Source organism: Mobula hypostoma, chromosome 4 (genome assembly GCF_963921235.1).
Source record: "Mobula hypostoma chromosome 4, sMobHyp1.1, whole genome shotgun sequence".
Classification (NCBI taxonomy): domain Eukaryota; kingdom Metazoa; phylum Chordata; class Chondrichthyes; order Myliobatiformes; family Myliobatidae; genus Mobula; species Mobula hypostoma.
Genome location: NC_086100.1, coordinates 187,171,809 through 187,194,819, shown reverse-complemented (window position 1 = coordinate 187,194,819; position 23,011 = coordinate 187,171,809). Strand labels below are relative to the sequence as shown.

Below are 23,011 nucleotides of genomic sequence, written 5' to 3'. Positions count from 1 at the left end.
TGTGAAACACTGGGAGCTGATAGGTGGAGAAGGCAAAGGGCTGAAGAAGAATGAACCCGATAGAAGAGGAGAGTGGACCACGGGAGAAAGGGGCACCAGGGGGAGGTGACAGGTGAGTGAGGAGAAGAGAAGAGGTAAGAGGGGTCCAGAGTGAGGATTGGAAGGGGGAAGGGGCAAATATTTCCCTAAGTTAGAGAAGCTGGTGTGGCATCTTTTCTGTCAAGACCACACAAAACTGTTAAGAGTGCTGGGCACATCTCAGTCACAGGAAGCTGAGGGGACACACCCAACGTTTTAGGAACAGCCTATTCCACTCTACCATTAGATTTCTGAATGGTCCCCCATAACCTATGAACGCTACCTCACTGTTTTACTATTTATTTGTTTGGTTAATTATTGGGGAACACGGTTAGTGCAATGCTATTACAGCTTGGGTCGTCGGGATTCGGAGTTCAATTCATCTGTAAGGCATCTGTGTGTCCTCCCCATGGAATGTGTGGGTTTCCTCTGGGTGCTCCGGTTTCCTTCCACAGTCCAAAGACACTCCGGTTAATTGCTGTTCTTCCTTTTCACGCCTTGTGGCGCATCAGGTCACATTTTTGCCGTTTCCGTAGCATTTGACTGTTATTTATGAGGCTGAGTTGCTAACTCAATGCTCAACCCAGCATGGATGGAAAGCTTGCAAGGTGCCAGACAGATTCAAACTCGGGAGCTTTGGCTTCAAAGTCTGGTGTTGATGCCTCTACATCACTGGCCGGCGAGTGTGCTCGGTTAATTGGTCATTGTAAATTGTTCCTTGATTAGGCTAGGGTTAAATCAGGGGTTGCTAGGTGGGATGTCCTGAAGGGCCAGAAAGGCTTTTTCTGTGCATAAAAATTATGTTTTTGTTTATTTATTTTCTCTTTCTTATCATAACTTACAGATATTTTTAATGTACTTCACTGTGCTGTTGCCACAAAGCAATGAATTTCACCACAGACAGTAGATCAGTGATTATAAATCCAATTCTGATTCTGAAAACTAGCCTCTTCTCCACAGGCTCTGCTTACTCTCCCTACTACCTCCGGAAGCCAGCCGCCCCACGGCAGTGTAGGGGTTAGCACGACACTATTACAGCTTAGTGCGTGGGAGTTCGGAGTTCAATTTCAATGTCATCCGTAAGGGGTCTGTACATCCTCCTTCTGGAATACGTGGGTTTTCCTCAGATTGCCTGTTTTCCTCCCATAGTCCGAAGATGGACCGGTTCGTAATTGTTCATTGTAAAGTGTCCAGCGATTAGGCTAGGGTTAAATCAGGGGTTGCTGGGTGGCGCGGCTCGAAGGGCCGAGAGGGTCCGTTCCGCGCTGTATCTCAAAAAATAATTAGCAAGGACATCTCCCGCCCCAGTCATTGATCGCACAGAAGATACAACACCTTGAGAACACGTAACATCAGGCTGAAGCAGAGCTTCTATCCTGGTATCAGACCCATGAACAAACTTCTTATACAATAAAGCTCAGTGCTTGATCTCTCCGCCTACTGCATTTTAATTTGTCAAGTGCACTGCACTTCCTCTGTTACTCGAACAGTACATTCAGCAAACAACAGGAATTCTGCAGATGCTGGAAATTCAAGCAACACACATCGAAGTTCCTGGTGAACGCAGCAGGCCAGGCAGCATCTCTAGGAAGAGGTACAGTCAACGTTTCAGGCCGAGACCCTTCGTCAGGACTAACTGAAGTACATTCAGCACGCTGTTCTGGATTCCTTTTGTGAGTAGTTATGTTTAAAATGATCTGTCTGGATAAACATGCAAACAAAAGCTTTTCACTGTATCAGTACATGTGACAATAATAAACCAAATACCAGTTGTCTGATAGTTTTATTTTCTTTTACAGTACAGGAGGGACTACTCAGCCCATTACTTTTCTCAGAAAAATCCAATTTCTCAAATAATTCCTCTGAAACCTCATCTCTTTTATGTGCCCACTAACTCCCTTAATTCTCCCACCCACCTACGTTTGAGGTAATTCATGACGCCGTTTAACCCAAAGACTATCAAATCTCTGGGATGGGGATGGGGGTGGGAAGAAGCTGGAATATACAGGGGAGCTTGTTTAGGCACAGAGAGGACATGGGGATTGTACACAGACATCACTGGGTGTCAGAAAGTGTGAAACAAAGTATGTCACAGCCTTGACAACCCTTTCACAATGTTCCAAAGTGCTTTGCAGCCAATGTAGTAGTTGTTAGTGTAACAAGGAAGCACAATTAACTTGTGTATTGTTGATCTCACGCAAAGAAAGTACAGTGGTATGCGTCATCAATGATCCCCCCCATGCAGGTCATGCCCTCTTCTTGCTGCTACCACAGGCCAGGACATACAGAAACATTATGGTCCACACCACCAGGTTCAGCCACAGCTACCTTCCTACAACCACCAGCTTCCTGGACTGACCTGTACAACAGGGGTCCCCAACCTTGTTTGCACTGCGGACCGGCCGACCCGGGCGGGGGGGAGCGTAGGGTTGCCAATGGACAAGAGTAACCGTCAAATACGTTGTGTTTACCCCGTGGAGACTACAATGACCATGAAGCCTTGCGCGGCACCAGTGCGCATGCGTGACTTACACATGCGTGTATGTGCGATTTTTTTTCTACATATCATTTTTGTCAATTCTGTTCGGGGGGGAGGTGCGGGCGGTGTGAATCACGACCAGAATATCGGTGATAAATGGCTAATACACTCAATTTCGTTTCTAAAAGGGTTTATCTAACAAATTTAATATTAAACACACAGCGCATATTTTCCTCGCATGAATATAGTGATAAGTCACTTATAAGTCAATAGCAGCATAACATTTTAAGTAACGTTTGGATATTAAACACACAGCACATATTTTCCCCGTATGAACATATAAAATCATGGCAACGCACCAATATCGCTGACTCAGTGGGAGCCCTGGGCTTGTTTCCCTGCAACAAGACGGTCCCATTGAGGGGTGATGGGAGACAGCGATACTCGAAGGGGGTTCCTTATGTCCAGTCTATTCCGCAGTTTAGTTTTCGTTGCATTCATTGCAGAGATATGTTGGAAATGGAAACAACGTTTTCAGTGCTTTCGTGGCTATCTCAGGATATTTAGCCTTGACTTTGATCCAGAATGCCGGCAGAGATGTTATGTCAAACATACTTTTCAGCCCACCGTCATTTGCAAGCTCGAGGAGTTGATCTTCTTCCCGCGCTGACATGGATGACAGGTGGGTAATGACCTCGCGTGTGTTCAGGTTCAACAGTGGGCGTGACAGGGAATGAGGAAAGGTGCCACTGACTCATATTGGCAAATCATCTCGTTTCCTCGCAGCCCGGTAGCAAATACTCTGCGGCCCGGTACCGGTCCGTGGCCCAGTGGTTGGGGACCGCTGCTGTACAAGCCCTAACTGGTTGCCTCGTCGTCTGTTATGAAGGGGCCACTACGCAGGATCAAAAAAAAAGCTGCAAAGGAATATAAACCTGGCCAGTTCCATCATGGGCACTAACCTCCCCTGCATCGAGGACATCTTTGATAGGTGATGCAAGGTGGCATCCATCATTAAGGACCCCCATCACCCAGGGCATGCTCTCTTCTTATTACTACCATCAGGGAGGAGCATAGGAGCCTGAAGACACGCACTCAATGTTTTAGCGACAGCTTCTTCTCCTCCACCATCAGACTTCTGAACAGTGCATGAATCCATGAACAGTTTTTGTGCTACATATTTAATTTATTTTTAAAAATATACTGTACTATGCAAAAATCTTAGGCACCAAGCTAGGCATATGTGCCTAAGACTTTTGCACAATGCTGTATATTTTTTAAAGCATAGTGATTTCATGTGTTGCACTGCACTGCTGCTGTAAAAAAAACAAATTTCATGACATATGTGAGTGATGATAAACCTGATTCTGATATGAGTCTCTATTGTGGACTGAGAGTGGGAAGGGGGCAGGGAGACGGGAGGGAGCGGGAAACACCAGGGAGTCATCCTGTAATGATCAATAAACCAATTTGGAATCAAGTGACCTTGCTTGGTGTCTCAGGGCTGGGTGTGTCTGTACCCGCGCCCCCCACCACTCCTTCTCTGCCATCTGTCCTACAACCCTCCCTTGGCACTCCACCCTCCCCATTCCCAACATCCCTGGCTCCTGCCCAATTTACAACCTTGCTCTCTGCTCCACGTTGACAAGTACAGTACTGTGCAAAAGGCTCAGGGACCAAAGCTATATACATGTGCTGAAGACTTTTGCACTGTACTGTAATATGTCTTACTGCAATTTATATTTTGTTTAGTACAGCTGCCACAACACAAACATTTCATGACAAATGTCAGTGATATTAAACCTGATTCTGAACATTCCCTCACAATAGAGCACTGTTGACCATCTCTTGTACTACCATGTTCTTTGTTTGATTGTGTCTTTGTTTTATTTTGCATTGAGGTCTTGCTTTTTGCAGTCCTCTCTTTTCTCCCTATTCACTGTTTTGTAAAATTTATGTATAATTCATGCTCTGTGAGTTGTCTGAATCTCTGTGCCTGCTATGCAAATATTATTTCACCTGTACCACACTGTATTCCTGCACAAGACAGTTTTGGGCTCCTCATCTAAGAAAAGATGTGCTGGCATTGGACAGGATTCAGACGAGGTTCACAAGGACGATTCCAGGAATGAAAGGGTTGTCATACGAGGAACGTTTGATGGCTCTGGGTCTGTACGTGCTGGAATTCAGAAGGATGGGGGTGGGTGCGTGGGGAGGGATCTCACTGAAACCTTTCGAATGTTGAAAGGCCTAGACAGAGTAGATGTGGAAAGGATGTTTCCTATGGTGAGGGAGTCTAGGACAAGAGGGCACTGCCTTAGGAGGGAGGGGTGCCCATTTAAAAGAGACGCGGAGACAGTTCTTTAGCCGGGGGTGGTGAATTTGTGGAATTTATTACCACAGGCAGCTGTGGAAGCCAGGTCATTGAGTGCACTAAAGGCAGAGATTGATAGGTTCTTGATTGGACATGGCATCAAAGTTTACGGGGAGAAAGCTGGAGAGTGAGGCTGAGGAAGGAAAAAAAGATCAGCCATGTCAGAATGGCAGAACAGACTCGATGGGCCAAATAGCCTAATTCTGCTCCTATATCTATGGTCTTATGGTCTAATATTTGGCTTGTAAAAATGTCCAGAGAATCTGCTTTTGGAAACATTAAGCTAGGAATAAATATTGGCCAGAGGGCTAGGCCAGAACAAAAACACCTTTTCCATCCTGCTTGAATGCTATTGGACATTCTAAAAGAGCAGAATTTTATGTTCAGTTTTGGCCACACTTGTCTAGGAAAAATGTCACTAAACTGGAAAGAGTGTAGAAAAGATTTAGAATGATGTTAGTACTTGAGGGACTTACAGGGAAAAGTTGGGCAGGCTAGGACCTTATTCCTTGGGGTGTAGGAGACTGAGAAGTGATCTTTAGAGGTGTTTAAAATCATTAAGGGCATAGATAGGGTGAACGCACACAGACCTATTCCCAGTGTTGGGAACCAAGAAGTCGAGGGTATAGGTTTAAGGCGAGAGGAGAATGATTTAAGAGGAATGTGAGGGACAATATTTTTTTTACAACAAGGGGTAGGTGGATTGTGTTGTCAGAAGCACTGGGTGATGCAGGTACAATAACAACTTTTAAAAGCCAGTTGGACAGGTACATGGATAGTCTCAGAGTCACAGAGCACCACAGCACAAAAATAGGCCCTGCGATCCACGCAGTCTGTCCCGAGCTGTTACTCTGCCTGGACCCATCGACCTGTGCATGGAACTCAGACTCCTAGACTCCTCTCATCCATGTACTTATTCAAATTTCTCTTAAATGTTGAAATTGAACCTACATCCACCAGTTTCGCTGGAAGCTCATTCCACACTCTCACCACCCCCTGAATGAAGAAATTCCCATTCACGTTCCCCCTAAATAGTTCATCCTTCACCTTTAACCTATGACCTTTAGTTCAAGTCTCATCTGACCTCAGTGGAAAAAACCTGCTTGCATTTACCCTATCTTCCTTACCATTTATCCTCATAATTTTGAATACCTGAATACCTCTAAAGTCCGAACCTATTCAATCATTCCCTATAACTCAGTTCCTCAAGTCCTGGCAACATCCTGATGGAATCCTTGATAGCTAGGAAAGGTTGAGAAGGTTATGGACCGAGCTCTGGAAAATGAGATGAGCTTGTCTGGGCAGCTTGGTCGGCACAACTTGGACGGGCCGAAGGTCCTGTTTCTGTGCTGAATGACTGTTTGAGGCCTTGGTGTAATAGTTCATCCACCACCTCAGTGCTGAGTTGGATTGTTAGCCCAGATCTTTGTGGTTATCACTGGAGTGGGATATGAAAATAGAACGTAAGTTGGAGAGCCTAGGAACGGGGGCACAGCCTCGAATACAAAGGTGAACCTTTCAAACAGAGATGAGGAAAGTCACAGAGGGCTGTGGAGGCCAAGTCATTGGGTATATTTAGACCACAAGACATAGGAGCAGGATTAAGCAATCTGGCTAAAGAAATTCTTCCTCATCTCTGTTTTAAATGAACGTCTCTTGATTCCGAGGCTGTGCCTCTGGTCCTAGACTTCCCCACTGCAGGAAGCATCCTCCCCACGTCCACCTTATCCAGACATTTCAATGTTCAATAGGTTTCAATGTGACTCCTCCCCATTCTTTTAAACTCCAGTGAGTACAGGCCCAGATCCATCAAACACTCCTCATATGTTAACCCTTTCATTTCCGGAATCATTCTCATAAACAGCCTCTAGAACCTCTCGAATACCAGCACCTCTTTTCTTAGACACGTGGATCAGTCGCTCACAATACACCACGTGTAGTCTGACCAATGCCTTATAAAGCCTCAGCTTCACAGCCATGCTTCTGTATTCTAGTCCTCTTGAAATGAATGCTAACATTCCATCTGCCTTCCTCACCACAGATTCAACCTGCACAAGGACAGTTCAGAAAGTAATTTATGCCTTTATTCCTTCTACCAAAGCGCATGACCAGGCACTTCACTACATTATATTCTATTTGTCACTTCTTTGCCCATTCTTCTATTCTGTCAAAGTCCTTCAGCAGGCTCCTTGATTCCTCACCCTACCTGCCCCTCCACTTATCTATGTATCAGCCACAAACTTGGCCAAAAACCCATCAACTCTGTTATCCAAATCATTGGCATATAATGTAAAAAGAAGTGGTCCCGATACCAACCCTTGCAGAACACCACTAGTCACCAGCAGCCAGCCAGAAAAGGCCCCTTTTATTCCCACTCTTTGCCTCCAGCCAGCCAGCCAATCTTCTGTCCGTGCTAGTATATTTCCTGTAACACCACAGGCTCTTATCTTGTTGAACAGCCTTATATGTGGCACCTTGTCAAAGACTTCTGAAAATCCAATTAAACTACATCTACTCACTCTCCTTTATCTATCCTGCCTGTTATTTCTGAAAGAATTCCAACAGATTGGTCAGGCAAGATTTCCCCTTAAGGAATCCATGTAGACTTTGGCCTGCTTTATCTTGTGCCTCCAAGTACCCTGAAACCTCATCCTTCATCATCTTCCCAAACACTGATGTCAGTGCTAACTGGACTATAATTTCCTTTTTTCTGCCTCCCTCCCTTTAAAGAGTGGACTGACATTTGCAATTTTCCAGTCTTCCAGAACCTTTCCAGAATCCAGTGATGCTTGAAAGATCATTACTAATGCCTTCACAATCTCTTTTCAGAACCCTGGGGTGTAGTCCATCTGGTCCAGGTGACCTATCTACCTTCAGACCTTTCAGCTTCCCAAGCACCTTCTCCATAGTAATAGCAACTGCTGTCACTTCTGCCCCTTGACACTCTCAAACTTCTGGCATACTGCGAGTGTCTTCTGCAGTAAAGACTGATGCAAGATACTTAGTAAATTCATCCACTGTTTCTTTGCCCCCATTACTACCTCTCCTGCATCATTTTCTTGCCTATCTTTTTCTCTTTATGTATTTGAAAAAAAACTTATGGTATCCTCTTCTATATTTTTGGCATCTTTTCTCTCTTTATGGTTTTTTCAGTTGCCTTCTGTTGTTTTTTAAAAAGCTTATCAATCCTCTAATTTCACACTAATTTTTGCTATATTACATGCCCCGTCTTTTCCTTTTATGCTGTCTCTGACTTCCCTTGTCAGCCACAGTTGCCTCATCCTCCCTTTAAAATACACCTTCATCTTTTGGATGTGCCCTCCGAATTGGCCCCAGAAACTGCAGCCATTACTGTTCTGCTGTCAACTCTGCTAGTGTCACCTTCCAAACAACTTTGGCCAGCTCCTCCCTCCTGTCTCTATTATTTCCTTTACTCCACTGTAATACTGATACATTTGACTTTATCTTCTCCCTCTCAAACTGAAAGGGGAATTCTTTATATTATGATCACTGCCTCCTAAGGGTTCCTTTATACTAAGCGCCCTAAATAAATCTGTTTCAATACACAACACCCAATCCAGAATTACCTTTCCCTGAGTGGACTCAACCACAAGCTGCTCTAAAAGAAAATCTTGTAAGCATTCCACAAATTCCCTCACTTGAGATACAGCACCAGCTTAATTTTCCCTACCTACCTGCTGTCTAAGTTGCATGTCATCTTGGTCAATGTTTCCCATCCACTACATAATGTACTGGGTGGGCACAGGAGTACATTCAGCCAGAGACTCATTCCACCGAGATGCAGCACAGAGCGTCATAGGAAGTCATTCCTGGCTGTGGCCATCAAGCTTTAGAACTCCTCCCTTGGAGGGTCAGACACCCTGAGCCAATAGGCTGGTCCTGGATTTATTTCATAATTTACTAGCATAATTTACATATTACTATTTAACTATTTATGGTTCTATTACTATTTATTATTTATGGTACAACTGTAACGAAAACCAATTTCCCCCGGGATCAATAAAGTAAGACTATGACTATGACTATACTGAAATTCCCCATAACTATCGTAAGCGTTTAAAGCTGAGGCTGATAGGTTCCTGATTAGTAAATGTGCCAAAGGTTGCGAGGAGAAGGCAGGAGAATGGGGTTGAGAGGGAAAATTAATCAGCCATGATGGGATGGGGAGCAGACTCAATGGGCCAGATGCCTGAATTCAATTCCTCTGTCTTATGTGCTAGACAGCACAGTACAGGCCCACAATGTTGTGCCAACCCATGTCAATCTTGTCGTTGTTCAGTCGCTTAGTCGAGTCTGACACTTCATGACTTCATGGACCACAGGGTCCATAGAGCTTTCATGGCAAGATATGGAAGTGGGCTGCCAGGCTTTTCCTCTGCACAGATACTGCCGCTGCCCCGGTTGGGACCCGGCTGGGTTTGAACTCAGGACGATCTGCCTTGAAGTCCAGTGCTGATGCCACTGACACCACCAGCCGGCCCTATGTCAACCTAATTAAACAGTAGAGGTATATCTCATCAATTATATTTAAGATACGGTCAGATAGATTTTTGTGTAGCAGGGGAATTAAGGGTTCTGGGGAAAAGTGAGGTAGGTGGAGCTGAGGCCACGGCCAGAATAGCCACGATCTTATCGAATGGCAGAGAGAGCTCAGCGGGCCAGATGGCCGACTCCTGCTCCTATTTCTGATGTTCTTACGAATCTTATAATTTTGAGGACTGAGCCTCCTTGACAAGGTCAACCACACAGAGAAAGTCAATCTACAACCTCTTTACCTGCAAACAACATTGACTTTGCACGACTCCAGCAGCGACAGGCAGTTCTGCTTCTCCTTCACATAGTAGGAACAGGACGGGACGATGGTCTGCCTCCTGCGCTCGGCGCACGCCGTGTCCTCACAGGGGCAGAAGAGCAGCTCGTGCGTGAACTCGACGGGGACGCGGTCGAAGAACTTGCGCAGGACTTTGTGGCACTTGAGGTGGTTGCAGGCCTCCGTCTTGCTGGAGCGCTTGATGCAGGAGGAGACATACTCGGTCCGCAGCCTTTGGCACGACTCGTCCACGTTGCAGGCTTTGGCCGCGTCCAGGCAACGGTTGGCCCGTGTGACGCCGACATCAGACCCTGTGAAACCAATTGGACAAACATTATACCTTCCTATAGACCTTGCGGCAACTGCAGTGAAGGCATCTTGACAGACATGATGTACAGGTGCGGAGACACTAGTGGGAGCTTTGCAGAGAATCCAAGATCCCCAGCAAAGTGCTGTATCCAGCATCTAGACAAGGCTTGAACGAGTACAGTCCCCAGCTGTATCTCTGGAACATCTCAAAAGTTAAACAGAGTAATTGTAAACTGTCTTGAATCATTGTTGTCTCATGTAACCGTGAAAAGTGTCTGCTTTGTGTGGCATCCAGTCAGTTCATGCCATACATAAATACATCAAGGAATTCCAAAAGAAAACAGGAAATTAATATAGTGTTACTGCAAATGTGTAGAGGAGGTCGACGAAGATTTGATGAGCTTTTGTTCGTCACTTGTACATTGAAATACACAGTGAAATGTGTTTTCCTGTCATCCTTTATGATGCAGTGGGGGGGAGGGGGCTGCTCGCCAAGTGTCACCATGCTTCTGGCGCCAACATTGCATGCCCACCGCCTCGTCAATGTGGGAGGAAACCGGAGCACCCGGAGATCTACGCAGTCACGTGCATAACGTGCAAACTCCTTGCAGACAGCGGTGGGAATCGAACTCCCATCAGTGGTTGGTGGTGATGTAAAGCGATTGCACTACGGCCACCTGTAACATAATTACACAACAAATAAAGTGCGAGGGTCTCGACGAAGTAGAGCAGAAGATCAGGAGTTGAAGAGTTCATCTCATGAGAAGTTTAGAGTTCAGAGATTAAGAGTTGAGTGTTTGAGAGATCTGTTCAAAAGTCTGACACCAGCAGGTCAGAACCTGCATTTGAGCCTGGTGTTTGTGCTTGTAGGCTTTGGTATCTTCTGCCTGATAGGAGAAGGGAAAAAAAGAATGGGCAAGGTGGGTGTGGGCCTTGCAAGGTTGTTTTCCTGTTGGTGTATCATCAGGTTTGCTGTTTCTGGCATGATCCGCTGGACAGCACAGTGGTGAATGGATGATGTGCTGTTTTTAAAAAAATTAGATGCTCTAGGAGAGTGAACATGTGTCAAGAAGTAATAGCCAGTGGCACTGAACCTGGACCTTAGGTGTTTGTGGATTGTAGATTGTAGATGGGGCTGTAGAAATTGAGGGAGAAGGGACATTGCTCCTCTGTTAGACTCAGTAGCCCAATGCCACATATGTTTGTACACATCAAAGAAGCTTTCTTATCTAGTTGTTTACCCTTGAGCCAAGAAGATTAAGAGGAGATATAACAGAGTGGTAGAAGATCACTCCAGGTTCAGGTGGGGTAATTGGAGACACATTGGTGGATAGTTCAAGGTACCACATCTTCCAAGAACTAAAGGGGTTGCAAGGTAAATCATTTTTTAAAGAATGGTGACAATCCAGAATGCTGAACTGTGTGGCAACGCTTGCGGACTGCCCCCAGCACATCCTTGGTTGTTAACGCCAATGACGCATTTCACTGTATGTCTTGATGCACACGTGATAAATAAATCTGAATCTTATTGTCTGCAGGGTTGATGGAGGCAGATTCAATGACAATGGGAAACCTGGAGGGAATTGGGCAGGCACTGAAGGGGGAATAATTAGCAGGACTGTAAAGGGAGAAGACTAAGGTTGCACACAAAATGCCCAATGACCTCATGGGCCACATGGGATACCAGCCAAAATAATAAATGAGTTGCTCAGTCAATGTGCAAAGTTCACTAGAAGAAGCAATAAAATCAACTCAAGGTGGTTTTAAACAGAGGAGGTTGATTCTGAAGTAGGAGAGATCAAGAGTGGACCAAAAAATCCGATTGAAGTAGCTTCAAGGAAAATCTTAGCAGATGAAAGGATGGGTTGGGAAGGATATTACAGAGTTTGGGAAGGGTATTCAGGGTTTTGGATGTGGATGGAAAAGCTAATGATGAGATGAAGGAATTGGAAAAGGACAGGAGGGCGAGGTGGAAAACGCAGTCTCAGATCTTATTTTTATTTAGAGATATGGCAAAGAACAGGTCCTTCCACCACAATGAGTCACACCTATTTAACCTACCCTCATCACAGGACTATTTACAATCACTAATTAACCTACTAACCGGTACGTCCTTGGACTGTGGGAGGAAGCCAGAGCACCCAGAGGAAACACACGCATTCACAGGGAGGGCGTAAAAACTCCTTACAGACAGCGCTGGAACTGAACTCTGAACTCCGACGCCCTGAGCTGTAATAGCGCCGTGCTAACAGCCACGCTACCGTGTAGATGACTGCTGCGGGGCAGCAGCTGGTCATTGCATCATTCCTGGTCGAAGAAGGAAACAATCAACTTTTGTATTTCTGGAGCTGAATTCTCCATGTGTTTAATGCCTTTTCACTAAGTGGTCCCAATGTGATCAAGCTCTAATCCGTTGTGACTTCCCCTCCGAAAGCTCATTAGCCAGGACTGGGCATCTGAGTTTCAGTGCGGTTCTCTTCATTTATTTATCGTCATCAGGCAGAGGACGAGACGGCTCTGGTGCAGGATTTCAATGGCTTTAGTCGTTTAGTGGACCACATCATTTATCAGCAAGAAGAGTGGAAGCTGCAGTAATCTTCTAGTGTCCACCCCATCTCTGAGTTCCCCTGTGTGCCCTTGGGATGCTTCTGGCAGCAGTGAAGGTGAGCAGCAATGGAGATAATAGCTCAGGAAAACCAGCACATGCGGCCTGGAGCGAGCTGGCATCTCCCTCACACTGAGAGTCCGACGGCTATGGTTAATTAAGCCTCAGGTGACAAGATTGCTAAACCCTCAGGCAAATGGACAACCACAAGGTGGAACAGTTAAATGATGAAGAGAGCCTCCAGGAGATTGTGAGGTTAGAGCCCGACAGGCAAAAGCAGATCGGCCAATGTTGTGCTTCTCTTCATCATGGGGAATTAGTGCATTTGTGGAAGAAGTCTATTGAATTGCTTTGTTCCACTGTGAATGCTTGCAAGAAAATGAATCGCAGGGTAGCATATGCTGACATATACACTCAGTAGCCACTTCATTAGGGGCACCTGTTCATTAATGCAAGTATCTAATCGGCCAATCATGTGGCAGCAATTCAATGCAAAAAAGCATGCAGACATGGTCAAGAGGTTCAGTTGTTGTTCAGACCAAACATCAGAATGGGGAAGAACATGATTTAAGTGACTTTGACCATGAAATGATCGTTGGTGCTAGACGGAGTGGTTTGAGTATCTTGGAAACTTCTGGTCTCATGGGATTTTCATGCACAACTTTCTCTAGAATTCACAGAGAATGACACAAGACATGAAAAAATATCGGTGAGCAGCAGATCTGTGGGTTGCCTTGTAAAAAAGATGCCTTGTAAATGAGAGAGATCAGAGGGGAATAACCAGGCTGACAGTAATTCAAATAGCCACACATACAACAACGGTGTGCAGAAGAGCATCTCTGAACGCACAACGTGTTGAACCTTAGGAGGATGGGCTCGAGCAGGAGAAGACCCACAAACCCACAAAAGGGAGGTACTTAATAAAGTGGCCACTGAGTGTACATAGGTTGATAATAAATTTGCTTTGAACACTTTTGAACTTTGTATTCAGCAGATCAGGCAACATCAGTGGAGGGAAATAAACAGTCGAAGTTTTGTGCCTAGATCTTTCATCAGGATCTTGTGTGTTAATGCTACATAATCTAAACAAACCCCCTCTCAGGTCACGGAGGAAAAGGCCAGCTAACCTGCGGTCCCTCGGGCACCTCCATCTGCGATACACGAGTCAGAGACCATCTGTGAAGAATTTGTTAGCGATATTGTCTTGAGAATAATTGCTGATCCAATGAGATTAACAGCCTGGATATGGGAAGAGAGGCTGCCTCTTGAAAGCAATGAAGAACCCAATGGCTTAAGTTTTTGGAATTCAGCATTTACAAGAACAATAAAAGATAGCTTTTCTTGTCACATGTGCATCGAAACATAATGAAATGCATAGTTTTGCATCCATGACCAACACAAGACACAGTTAGGTGTATAGCAAGAGAACTAAGGGTTATGGGGAAAAGGCAGGTAAGCCATAATCTTATTGAGTGGTGGGGCAGGCTCAATGGGCCAGAAGGACGACTCCTGCTCCTATTTCTTATGAGCTTCTGATTGCCCTCAGGGCAGCCTACAAGTGTTGGCACATTTCCAGTGTCAACATAGTATGTCCACAACTTACCCCAATCATTCATCTTTTGCATGTGGGGGGAAACCGGAATACCCAGAGGAGAATTACTCAGTCACTGGGAGAACTTACAGAACAAATTCCTTACAGACAGTAGCAGGAATCAAAATCTGATTATTGATCTCCGGCACTGTAAGCGTTTCTGCTAACTACTAGGCTACTGTGCCATGTCCCAAGAACATTGACATCATAACAAGGTGGTCAAGTCAGTTTATATTTGTCTGGTTGAGATATTGGAGGATGACTCACTACCTACTAAATCATCTGGAATCTCAGGAAATTCCAAAACCAGCAGCAGTTTATGGAAACTTCAATAATGGCAGCTTCCAAGCACTTCAATAACTGCTTTGGATACACATGTTTATGTAGCTAGCAAGACCTCTGTGAAATGTAAATCAGTACCTTCTCTCTGCCCAACCTAAGTGGGTTGAAATAGTTTCAAACTTACACTATCTTTCCAAAGAGTTCATACGAAGGAGTTTTAAACAAGGACCAAGTACTCCTCTTTAAATACCTGTCTTCTTAAACAAACATCCTGTGTTAAAAGTCTCCTCAGGTCTGTGCATCTCCAAGACCATCGCAGCCATTCTTGAGATACCGATAACGATCTTGGTTAAATTTGTAGACTAGCAACTAGAGCAAATAAGTTAGCTGATGGAAGTAAAAATAGAAATTGTGTAGACATAAGAGATTCTGTAGGTGCTGGAATCTGAAGCATCAAATAAAAAGCTGGAGAAGCCAGTGGGTTAGGCAGCATCTGTGGGAGGGAAACCGACGGTCGACGTTTCGGGTTGAGACATCCCATCTGGTCTGGTCCATTTTTCTCAAGAGAAATTGTATTTATATGACACATCCTGTAAATGAACAGCATTTCAAATGAAGGCAAGTATCACTTCATTATTCAGTTCTTTGAATCTGAGAGGTGCAGAGGGTGAGAGGTGACGGGGGAAAGTTCAATGGAGATGAGTGGGACAAGTTTTTTTTTATGCACTCTAATGCACTGCCAGGGACTGGTGGTGGAAGCAGATACAACTGAGGTGTTTAAGAGGCTTTTAGACAGCACATGAAAATGCAGAGAATGGAGGGAAATGGACCACGTGCAGGCTGAAGGGACGTGTAATTAATTAGCTTGACACAAAATCGTAGGATGAATGTCTTATTCTTGTTGTGTACTGTTCTATGTTCTATATTTTAAATGTGAATGAAGACACTGAATTCAAAGATAATTAATTAATAAGCTGTTGGCAAGACCATCCCTAATTGTCCTGGAGAAGGTGGTGGTGCTCTGCCTTCTTGAATCTCAAAGCAGATATTCCCACAATATTTAAACACAAGAGATTCTGCAGATGCTGGAAATCCAAGGCAACACACACAAAATACTGTGGAGAAACACAGCAGGTCAGACAGCATCTGTGGAAATGAATAAACAGTTGGCCTTTTGGGCAGAGACCTTCCTTTGATGCTGCCTGATCTGCTGAGCTCCTCTAGTATTTTGTGGGTGTTGCACTCACGATAGCTTGGTAGGGCATGAAAGATTTTAAACCTAGGATCAGATTCCTTCCTCTTCAGGGCTTCTCACTTCATCCCCCCTCCCCCACCCACCTACCTCCCCCCTCTCCTGCTTTCATCTATCACTTGCCAGCTTCCTTCCCCTCCTCCCACCTTCTTATTCCAACATTTTCCCCCTTCCTTTCCAGTCCTGCTGAAGGGTCCTGGCTTGAAACATCAACTCTTCATTCCTTTCCATAGATGCTGCCTGACCTGCGGAGTTCCTCCAGCATTTTGTGTGTGTTTGAATTTGAGAGTATCCTTCCATGGTGGGAGGGCACATTGCTTTGGATAGATGGGGGTGGGTGGGGGTAGGGATAGAAAAGAATATTGGGAGAGTTTTTATTTGATGGCTAAATTATTAACTATTGGTTCTTGGCCCTCATCTGTGTTCCTATTGCATTATCAGCTGGTTGGAGTGCTCCACTCTCCTTTTCCTGCATCTTGTTTGTGTTGTGCTGATGTATTAGTTCACCCCCTGGCCTGTAAGCTCTGGCAAGGGTCTACGTTAGGTGTCAAGTAGTTTCCATTCTACGCTTGCACTGGGGAGGGTCCAGTGGAGGTTCATGAGAATGACCCCAGGAACGAAAGGGTTAATGCATGAGGAGTGTTTAATGGTTCTGGGCCTGTACTTGCTGGAGTTTAGAAAAACTGGGGGAGAGGGTGATCTCTTTGAAACCCATCTCATGTTGAAAGGCCTAGATTAGAGTGGAACTGGAGAAGATGTTTAAGTCAGCGGGGGACTCTAGGACCAGAGGGAACCACTTCAGAATGGAAGGACGTCCCCTTAGAACAGAGATGAGGAGGAACTTCTTTAACCAGAGGGTGGTGATTCTGTGGAATTCATTGGCATACAGAGACGGCTGTGAAGGTCATGTCAATGGGCATATTTAAGGAGGAAGTTGATAGGTTCTTGATTAGGAAGGGCGTCAAAGGTTACGGGGAGAAGGGATTGAGGGGGTAATAGGTTAGACATGGAGGAATGGTGGAGCATTCTTGATAGGCTGTATGGTCTAATTCTGTTCCTATGTCAATGATCTTATGGTCTTATTCTCTTCGTCTTCCCAACATAATGCGATTCCCATTGTTTTAAGACTTATTGTGATTCAATGGAATATACTGTAGATTATATCAATTATTTCATTTTTATTGTTTGAGTTAATTAGGGAACTCTTAGGGAGGCACATGGGCGATAGAGAAACAGAGGCCTATTGGGAGGGAAGGTTTAGATTGATCTTCGAATAGGTTAAATGGTGGGCACAACATTGTGGGCCAAAAGGCCTGTACTGTGCTGCAGTGTTTTATGTTCTACAGTATGTTATGGTGGGATCTTTCAGGTGAAGATGAGAAGGTCCAAGACATAAGATGTGTGAAAAAAATATAAGTCGCAATTAAGGCAAGTTAGGTTGGAGAAACCGGGTTACTTTCAAATCAAATAATAATGATTAGCGATCTGAAGGGTATCATGTTGTAACTGGTTTAGATGGGATAAATAGAGAGAAATTGTTCCCATCAATAGGTGGTTTAAGATGCAGGGACACTTCTTTAAAATTTTATACAAAAGGTAGAAGTGGGATGTGAGGATAAACTTCTCTCTATGCAAACAGTCACTGGAATCTGGAACTCAGTGTCTATAGGGGTGGTGATGGGGAAGCTGTATGGGCTCTGGCAGGAGAATAATTGTTAGAATTAGGGAGATAAACTAGGAGATATCATTGATCTGAAGGGCTGAATGGCCTTGTATGTTATAACAGTCCTATACTGTATCTCTAAGTTGCGTTTGTTCCTCTTTCTCACCACTCCTTCTGCTCCAAGTTGGGAAGATCAGGACTCTTGATAAATTTGGTTGTGTCAGCGTCAAATGGGGCAGAGGTTCCTTAAGAAATGTTTGTCTGAGCGCTAAGCGGTGCAAAGCTCAGTGCTTCTGGCTTTCATCAGTCAACGCTTCATCTGACCCGGGCTCGCTAAATTCCCAGAGTGTGGCTGAGGGCACAGAACAGCCATTCTGCTTGATAAAGAGGAGACTCACCTGCTGTTATGGAGGCCAGTCTGGCATAGTCATACCCTCTCTTGCTGGGCTCGTAGGGGGAGCTGTCGGCTGTCTCCTCTCCTGCAAATCAAAGTATTAACAACAGTTACACTCACTCCTGTCTGCTTCAGCTGATTTGTCTTTCCTATTCAACTCTATTGACATGAAATCAAATGTCTAGCGGGGAAACACTGGAAGGAATTTATTTCCAGTGCTGGTCTACGGGTTGCATTAAGTCAGAGGTGGTAAATTTCCCTGCAGCCTTTGTCTTCAAGTATGATTTCCTACCTGATTTTCACTTGAGGTGGAAGGTGAGAAAGATCAGGCAGTAACTTCGAGTTCAAGTTTAATTATCTTTCAACCATACATAAATATAGCCAAATGGAACAGCATTCCTCCAAGGCCAAGGTGCACAAACATATTACCAGCAGCACACAGCAAACAGCACACTGCACACAGCACACAGCACAGAGCAAACAGCACAGAGCAAACAGCACAGAGCAAACAGCACACAGCACACAGTACACAGCACACTGCACACAGCACAGAGCACACAGCACAGAGCACACAGCAAAGAGCAAACAGCACACAGCACACTGCACACAGCACACAGCACAGAGCAAACAGCACACAGCAAACAGCACACTGCACACAGCACACAACACAAGGCACAGAGCACACTGCACAGAGCACACTGCACACTGCACACAGCACGGAGCACACAGCACACTGCACACAGCACACAGCACAGAGCACACTGCACACAGCACACTGCACACAGCATGGAGCACACAGCACACTGCACACAGCACAGAGCACACAGCACACTGCACACAGCACACACTGCACACAGCACAGAGCACACTGCACACAGCACAGAGCACAGAGCACACTGCACAGAGCACAGAGCACACTGCACACTGCACACAGCACACAGCACAGAGCACGCACAGAGCATCTGCACACAGCACACAGCACACACTGCACACAGCACAGAGCACACAGCACAGAGCACACAGCGCACAGCACACAGCACAGAGCACAGAGCACACAGCACACAGCGCACTGCACACACTGCACACACTGCACACAGCACACAGCACACAGCACACTGCACACAGCACAGAGCATCTGCACACAGCACACAGCACACACTGCACACAGCACAGAGCACACAGCGCACAGCACACTGCACACAGCACAGAGCACACAGCGCACAGCACACAGCACAGAGCACAGAGCAAACAGCACACAGCACAGAGCAAACAGCACAGAGCAAACAGCAAACAGCACACAGCACACAGCACAGAGCAAACAGCACACAGCACAGAGCAAACAGCACACAGCACAGAGCACACAGCACAGAGCAAACAGCACACAGCACACAGCACACAGCACAGAGCAAACAGCACACAGCACACTGCACACTGCACACTGCACACTGCACACTGCACAGAGCACACAGCACACTGCAGACAGCACACTGCACACTGCAGACAGCACACTGCACACAGCACACTGCACAGAGCATAAATACGTATCTTGTTATGATTTCAGAAGAACATACAGTCACAAGGAAAGAAAAAGATAGCCCAAGTTCCTGAGTGGCATGACTGTAGAACTGATGGTAAGTTGTCCTGGTTCAGCTTTTTATTCCACCGAGCGAACACTGAAGAGCAGCGTCGATGGAAGGGGCGAACCCTCAACCCAAGTACGAATTTCAGGCTCTCCATCTGATGGAGGAAGTTTTCAGCTGGGCCTGTGCTCACTGGAGTTTAGAAGAATCGGGGAAAGGGATCTCATTGAAACCTATCAAATATTGAAAGACCTAGATAGAGTGGATGTGGAGAAGATGTTTCCTATAGTGGGGGAAGATGTTTCCTGTAGTGGAGAAGATGCTTCCTACAGTGGGGGAAGATGTTTCCTATAGTGGAGAAGATGTTTCCTGTAGTGGAGAAGATGCTTCCTACAGTGGGGAAGTCTAGGACCAAAGGGGCACCTGTTCAGAAAGGAAGGATGTCTCTTTAGAACAGAAATGAGGAGGAATTTATTTAGCTAGAGGCTGGTGATTCTGTGAAATTCATTGCCACAGACTGCTGTGGAGGCCAAGTCATGGTTTTTTTTAAAGCAGAGGTTGATAGATTCTTGATTAGTAATGCTGTCAAAGGTTATGGGGAGAAAGCAAGAGAATGGGTTTATGAGGGAAAATAAATCAGCCATGATGGAATGGTGGTGTAGACTCAATAGGCAGAACAGCTTAATTCTTCTCCTATGTCTTATTGTCTTATGTTCTTAATGCTGTTGCCTATTTCTTTTGATTTTCATAGAGCACACAGAAAATCTATAAGGCTGTTGCCGGGACTTGAGGATGTGACTTAAAGGGAAAGGTTGGAAAGGTTTGGATTTTATTCCCTGGAGTAGTGGAGAATGAAGGGAAATTTGATAGAGCATTCAACACCATAGTTCCATCCAGGCTCGACAAAAAGCTCAGAGACCTCGGCCTTGACCCTGCCTTGTGCAGCTGGTTCATGGACTTCCTGTCAGATCGCCAGCAGGTTGTAAGAGTGGGCTCTCTCACCTCCAACCCTCTGACTCTCAATATAGGAGCCCCTCACGGCTGTGCACTGTCCCCTCCTTTACTCCCTGTATACCCATGACTGTATCACCACCCACAGCTCCAATCTGCTAATTAAATTTGCCAACGACACTACATTGATTGACCTAATCTTTAACAATAATGAGGTGGCCTACAGGGAAGAAGTTATCTCTCTGACACAGTGGTGTCAAGAAAACAACATCTCCCTCAATGTCGCAAGAACAAAGGAGCTGGTTGTGGACTACAGGAGGAATGGAGATGGGCTAGCCCCTATTGCTTTCAATGGATCTGGGGTTGAGAGGGTAAACAGCTTCAGGTTCCTCGGCATCTTCATTACCGAGGACCTCACGTGGTCTGTACACACCAGCTGTGTAGTGAAAAAGGCATAACAATGCCTCTTTCACCTCAGATGGTTGAGGAAGTTTGGTATGGGCCCCCGAATCCTAAGAACCTTCTACAGGGGCACAATTGAGAGCATCCTGACTGGCTGCATCACTGCCTGGTATGGGAACTGTACTTCCCTCAATCGCAGGACTCTGCAGAGAGTGGTGCGGACAGCCCAGTGCATTTGTAGTTGTGAACTTCACATGATTCAGAACATTTACAAGGACAGGTGTGTAAAAAGGGCCCATAGGGTCCTTGGGGACACAGGCCATCACAACCACAATCTTTTCCAGTTGCTACCATCCGGGAAGCGGTACCGCAGCATAAAAGCCAGGACCAACAGGCTCCGGGACAGCTTCTTCCACCAGGCCACCAGACTGATGAACTCACGGTGATTTGTGTGTACTCTATATTACATTGCTATGATTGCACATCGCATATTTAGATGGAGACGTAACGTAAAGATTTTTACTCCTCATGTATGTGAAGGATGTAAGAGATAAAGTGAATTCAACGCAATTCAATTCAAAATTATAAAATGTATAGATGGGGTTAATACAAGCAGGCTTTTTCCATTGAGGTTGAGTGAGACTAGAACTAGAGATAGTTATAGATTATGGGTGAAAACTGGAATATTTAAGGGGAATCTGAGTGGGATATTCTTTACTCAGAGGGTAGTGCGAGCATGGAATGAGCTGCCAGTGGAAGTGGTGGATGCAGATTTGATTGCACCATTAAGAGAAGTTTGGATAAGTACAAGGCTGGGAGGCTTTTGGAGGGAAAATGGCATATTTCATTATATGTTTCGATGTACTTGCACATGATAACTAAATTTGAATCTTGAACCTTGAATCTATGGTCTAGGTGTGAGTTGATGGAACTAGTCAGATTGACAGATTGGTATGGACCAGATGGGCTGAAGGGTCTGCTCTATGACTCCATATAGACCATCATTTATTGTCCATTCATAATTACCCTCAAGGGAACATGCTAAGATACTGGAATGCCCCATGTAGTGCTGCCCTTCAATCCTGTACAGATATGGACCAAAGCTTATAATTTCACGTTCACATTTCTGTGGTATGATAACAATACAATTTTGAAATTATGTTATTTTTCAATTGTCTTTTAAAAGATTAATATTAATAATTCTTGAACAGATTATCTAAAATGCTTCATTTATTTCAATCTGTCTGTACACTTCCATTAACAGTAAAACAATGAATATTCATAAATAAACATCCTTTTTCCTTAAAAATTGTCCATAATTTTTATTACTAATTCATTCATTAATAATAATCTCTGCTCAACATTTCCATGGCATGCAAGAGAATATTTTGGAAGATTATCCCTAATCTGGGCACACACTTTCAAATGGTTCACCACCATTGTGTTCTGGTATTGAAATCTATCATAATTTGATGCCTGGCCTCATGATTACTGGAATAAATTCAAATCTCAAAACAGAAATAAATCATTTACATCTGTATCAGCCAGTCAGTAATGGCAAAACTACTGAACACTTTTTGTGAGTCTGTATTTTATTGATATCTTATATGTGCCATTTGTGCCTTGTGCTGCACATGACTTGGTACTGTGTTTTGCACCTTGGCCCTGGAGTAACGGCTGGTTTGTTTGGCTGTATTCATGTAAGGTTGAATGACAATTAAATTTGATCTTGGATTGTTGCTAAAGCCTATTAGTTTATTCATGTGCTGTGTCATATAATGTAGGTGATCGTGGGCTTTCTATGACCATGATTGTTCTTGGCAGGTTTTTCTACAGAAGTGGTTTGCCATTGCCTTCTTCTAGGCAGTGTCTGTACAAGACGGGTGACCCCAGCCATTATTAATACTCCTCAGAGTTTGTCTGCCTGGCGTCAGTTGTGCATAACCAGGACTTGTGATATGCATCAGCTGCTCATACGATCATCCACCACCTGCTCTCATGGCTTCACGCGACCTTGATCGAGGGGTGGGGTGTGCTACACCTTGCCCAAGGGTGACCTGCAGGATAGTGCAGCGCCTTACACCTCCTTTGGTAGGGTCATACGTCCACCCCACCGCCCATGTACAAACGTTTGTATTTTCGAGGATGAAACTCGCCACCCTTACCTGGAATGCGACCACTGATCCATGGTAATGTAGACCACAGTTTGAAGATCGGGGG

The 23,011-nt window shown here is 45.0% G+C and overlaps 1 protein-coding gene across 5 annotated transcripts in view; it reads right to left on the bottom strand.

The window, feature by feature from the left end:
* Positions 1–23,011, bottom strand: part of gfra4a (GDNF family receptor alpha 4a) — a 422,120-nt gene that overhangs the window by 261,142 nt on the left and 137,967 nt on the right. For 4 of the 5 annotated variants that reach the window (XR_010017776.1, XR_010017777.1, XR_010017775.1 and 1 more), the window contains exons 3-4: positions 17,864–17,943; positions 9,728–10,083 (exon numbers count right to left, since the gene is read on the bottom strand). Coding sequence is in view for 2 of the 5 variants with exons in the window: in XM_063047125.1 (XP_062903195.1) it covers positions 9,728–10,083; positions 17,864–17,943 (436 nt within the window). In the remaining 3 variants the exon portion in view is untranslated. Of the gene's footprint in view, positions 1–9,727; positions 10,084–17,862; positions 17,944–23,011 lie in introns of all 5 variants that reach the window. The other variant, XM_063047126.1, reaches the window with a different exon arrangement.